The 4904-nt window shown below is 34.5% G+C and overlaps 1 protein-coding gene across 1 annotated transcript; it reads right to left on the reverse strand.

The window, feature by feature from the left end:
* Positions 1 to 233: 233 nt before the first annotated feature.
* Positions 234 to 2315, reverse strand: LOC8271502 (adenylate isopentenyltransferase). The gene has a single exon (XM_015724072.3). It carries the CDS (start codon positions 1804 to 1806, stop codon positions 646 to 648), a length of 1161 nt encoding a protein of 386 aa, XP_015579558.1. The 5' UTR covers positions 1807 to 2315; the 3' UTR covers positions 234 to 645.
* Positions 2316 to 4904: the final 2589 nt, after the last annotated feature.

The following is a 4904-nucleotide window of genomic DNA, read 5'->3' on the forward strand; positions in this document are numbered from 1 at the left end:
GAGGTTTTACCCATTGAGCAAGTTAGAATTTTTTTTTTTTTAAAAGAAAAAAGAGAAAAGGGTTTAAGCAGAAAGGTCTCTTTTGGATCCATTTATATAACAAGTCTTGAAACCAAATTACCAAAAATGGACTACACATGTAAGAATATTCTCTTCCGTTACATTCCATACAACTCCACACACAAACTAGAAGAAAAGAAGGAAATGCAACAAAATAGCACCAAACCAATCTCTTGTGACTCAAAAGTATATAAGTATTAACACAAAACAACTCTCACCAAATAATTCACAATGTTTCATTCCTCATCCTTCTCCTCCAATGTGTATGTTTTGTTTTTGTCTCGAATGGTCCCATTCACAAGTCAAAAGGACCCAAAATAAAAAGAAAAAAGAAAAGAAACCCTTTAGCCAGTGCCTACTGCCCAGGCAGCCCAAAGGGTCTAGTCCTAATGCTGCAAAACTGGTTACCATTTTCTACCCAACTTCTAATCTAAAATTTCTCTACTCTTTTTTTTTTTCTTTAAAAAAAAACATTGAGAGAGAGGAGAAGAAGAACAAGAAGAAGAAGAAGAAGAAGAAGCACTGAATTTAAAAAAGAAAAAGAAAAAGAAATAATAGCTGGAAAAAGCTGGATGAATGGAAAACCTACTCATCCAAGAAGTGATTCACAATCTTCATGCTTGGCTTCAAAACATCTCTCTCCCAAATTTCCATCCATTTTTTTTTCTTCTTTCTTTTTTTCTTTTTGTTAATAATAATAATATCTTTATTATTACTATTATTATTACTATTATTAATAATAATATTATTATTGTTATAATAACAACCATTTGTATTTGTTGTTGTTGCTGCTGCTGCTGTTGATGCCCTTATCACTTGTCTAAAGGCCTCCGACGCATCAACTCTGTGTAGGTCCCATCCAGCACTTTTTAATCTCAAAATCTTCCCCATCTGCCTTTTAGCCAACTGACACGTGTTCTCCTTTATCATCCTGACTGCTTCTTCATATACACCCCTCTGTACGAAATCCCACTTCCCCCCTTGATAACCAGGCGGATACTTTTTAAAATATCGGTCAAACTCCGGTACTCCGATAGCCTTTCTTAAGCCCGGTTGACTCTCCGGGTTAACCGAAGCGTAATACTCCGATAGTTCCTCAAACATACCCGAGTCGAGCATTTCATCGACTCTTTTACATAGGTAATCACATAACAACGGTAATGAGACATCAACCCAAATAAAACAACAGTCGTACCTTAACTGGGTCGAAACCGATTCCGAGTTTTTGGATTGTTGGAAAACGTTAATCTCGGGATTAAAGCGGTCAACAAGAAGAGCATGAATATAAGAGTTGGACCCACCCACTAAAAGAGGCAACTTTTGTCTTGAAACAATATCGGAGATGGACAAACCAGCGTGCAAGCGAAAATCGGAAGGGGAGAACTCGCAGTTATCGGGGTCAACCTCGCCGAGTAAATGGTGAGGGACGCCGAGACGGTCTTGGAGGGTGATTTTGTTGGTGGTGATATCGAGACCTTTGTAGACTTGCATTTTATCAGTGTTAATGATTTCAGATTGAAATCTTGTAGCTAGATCAATGGAGAGTCTTGTTTTGCCGCACCCGGTTGCTCCCATTATCACAACGATCTTGTCTTTCTGTTGCTTAGGAGGAGACGGAGATGATGAGTCCATGCGGACCCACCGTGGCGGTGATTTCCGGCGGGTGGGTTTAATGATTGTTACAGGTAAAAGAGGAGGAGGAGTGTAATGGGAGTGGTGAGTGAGGTTAAAGAAAGAGAACTTCATAGGCAAATAGAGGAGGAAAGAAAGATGGGTAATAACGGTAACAATAATACAGTTAGGCTATGAGGAGGAGGAGGAGGAGGTGGTGGTGAGGTGTGAAGGAGCGATAAGGAGAGAGACATATACGGAATGTTAAGACACCAAAAGCGTGGGTGGGGTTTCTAGCGGCGAGAGAGAACAATAAGCAACTATAATGCTTGTGTGCTCGTACCTGTACCCTCCCTGGTCTGCTGCTGATGATGCTAGCTGTGCTGCTGTAATTTTATTTGGCATGGCCTCATGGGTTTACTTCTAATTTTATACATTACTAAATTATAAACAAACCAACAAATAAAACTTCTTCTACTAGTAGTAGTTGATTTATTTTATTATTCAACTACACAACAGCAGAGAGTTTCTCCCTTTTCTTTTTTCTAATAAATAATATGCAAATTTATAATTCCATCTTAATTGAAATTACGCATACCTCCCAAGTGACTGCAGGAGGAAGGGAGTTTTTATTTCTGGTTTCTTAGACAAAAGGGAAAGGAACGAAGAAATGAACAGCCGGGGGGTGAGATGAGGGTTATATATATACACACACATATCCCTTTTCCACCTTTTCTTTTTTTCCTTAAAGCGCCATTAATTCATCTCTTTTCTTTTGTCATAATAAGGATGACAAAAACCTTATTATATTCCTTAGATTAATTTAATATTATCTCAACTGCCTTATGTAATTTATACTATCGGATGGATGATTATAGAATTACATAAACTAGTGAAGAACTATTACATACAAATATTTCCGATAATGACATAGTAAATTACTAAATTACTCTTGTTTGCTTATTCTTTCATATTCTTATAAAATCATTCTTTCAATTTTTTTCAAAAAAAAAAAAAAACAACTAAATTGAGTTCTTCACATTCTAAGTAATATCCCACAATCCTCCACTATAAGTGGTGCGTGATCACTTAATTTTCTACGAGAATCTTTTTCTTTTTTCTTTGAGCGGAATCATACAGGAATCTTGCGTTGCAAGTACTTAATTTTGTAACGCGAGATACAACATTTTTGGCAAAATGTCACTATTAATTTAATACCAACCAGGGCGGCTTGGTGAGGTAATTGTCTAAGGCCCTTTGTTATTAATTTTTTTTTTTAGTAAATTTATTTATTTGTAAAATTAAATTGCCTTATTTTTTAATTGTCTAAAGCCTTCACAAAATGTTAACCCACTCCTACTACTAGAACCAACTTTGTACATAAAAAAATAAATAAATTACAGAATACTTGAAAGATAATATATTTATACAAATTTATACATGGAAAATAGTATTGAATTGGATAGGATATGATTCACCCCTGTCTTAAATTTTTGAACGGTTATAGAATATTATTTATTTTTTTCTTGAAAAGTTAAAGAATAAAAAAATAAAAAATAAAAAATTATTATATTCATCATTATTTGAAACTATATAACATGATTCCAAAACTTTTCAAGATTTTTCAATCAGAAATTTTTTACAAATTCAATATGTTTAATTTTGGTATTCCTATAATTACATAACCAAACAATTAAAAAACACTTTATGTAATTAGTTCTAACTTTTTATATACATACTATCAACTATATTTATTCTGTTTTAATGTGTAATTTCATTCGTTCATGTAATCATATGTTGTTAGAAATTCTGTTTTTAGGTATTCTATTTTTACCACATTTCCTCTTCCTACCTTTATCGAACCACTTCCTCGAGCTAGTCTGTCACCTTATTACATATACAGTAGTTAATGAGGGCAAAGGTGTAGGTGAAACTGGTGGAGAATGAATTAATTTATATATATATGGAGTGGGAAACAACAAGGTTGTAGTGTTAATGGGTGTGTTGTTATGGTGCTCCCTTCCACCTATAACACGCTTTTGTCTCTCAAGAAAGCAACATCTATATTATGAACTTTCTGATAATCACAAATCTAAGAAGTTAACCATTGAAAAATGAGAGACTTAATTTGTATCAATTTCTCATTAAAATTCATACTTCCATCCTAACTTCAAGTGAACTCTCTGAAAGACATATTGGATGACTCTAATACCAATTATTATAAATCTTAAGAAAATTACACATTTAAAAACTTGTTATTAAGATGGGAGACTCTGGATCAAAAGAAATTCTTCATCAAATCTTCTATTCTCAATGTGGGATCCAAATCTCATACGTTGCAATCCCAACCCCACCCTAAATTCTCTTGGTGGGTTCAATTCCTATTAACAATTAATGCAAATATTGCTACATACATAGGATTAATGGATCTGTTGTTGGGTCCACAATGCACCGACTCTTGACCCAATCCGAAACATGTGTAGCCACTTTGATCAGAGACTATTACTGCTAGTAACACTACTACTCAATGGGCAGTGGCTGCTTGTGTGCGACAGTAGGCGTGAGGGAAAACATCCACATGCATGCATTTCTTTTTTTCTTCTTCTTCTTCTTCTTATATTGCATTTGCCTAAGGTTTCGATCGCTTTATGGGTTACACCCTATACTTCATTTCTTTAGTGCTACCATGCATGTTGGCTCTTGTTTTCTTTAGAGGGAGAACACCCTCCAACATCTTCATTTCTTGTCTCTTAACCTTCTTAAATGCTTTGCCCCCATCTTCAATATCTGTTTTTAGCCCGCATGTGAGCATTTAGAAAGATGAATATATATATATATATATATATATATATATATATATATATATATGTATGTATGTATGGTGACCAGAAGGACCGGCGGCTTTCCGGCTACTCTAGTCCTTCAACTTACTCTTATCACACTGCATTGCACCTAGAACAATAAATTATCTATAACTTTAGACAAGAGCACGTTAATCTTGTAACGTATCCAACATTCTTCGATCCTTGGTCTGTGTAAGAAAATCATAAAGTACTTGAGGCTTTTTCTTTTATATACAAATGAAGGAGAAAGATTCTAACTTAATACTCAAATTGAATATAAAAAGTTTGAAATTCATAGTAAATAAGGTAATAGAAACTCACCCTTCTAGAAACTTTGAAATAAGATAGTATCACAATAACATTATACGTGCAAGCCATATACAAGATCAA

This window comes from Ricinus communis, chromosome 4 (assembly GCF_019578655.1).
Source record: "Ricinus communis isolate WT05 ecotype wild-type chromosome 4, ASM1957865v1, whole genome shotgun sequence".
Classification (NCBI taxonomy): domain Eukaryota; kingdom Viridiplantae; phylum Streptophyta; class Magnoliopsida; order Malpighiales; family Euphorbiaceae; genus Ricinus; species Ricinus communis.

Coding starts and splice junctions, on each gene's coding strand:
- LOC8271502 (XM_015724072.3), bottom strand. CDS start 1,806: ATGAAGTTCTCTTTCTTTAACCTCACTCACCACTCCCATTACACTCCT.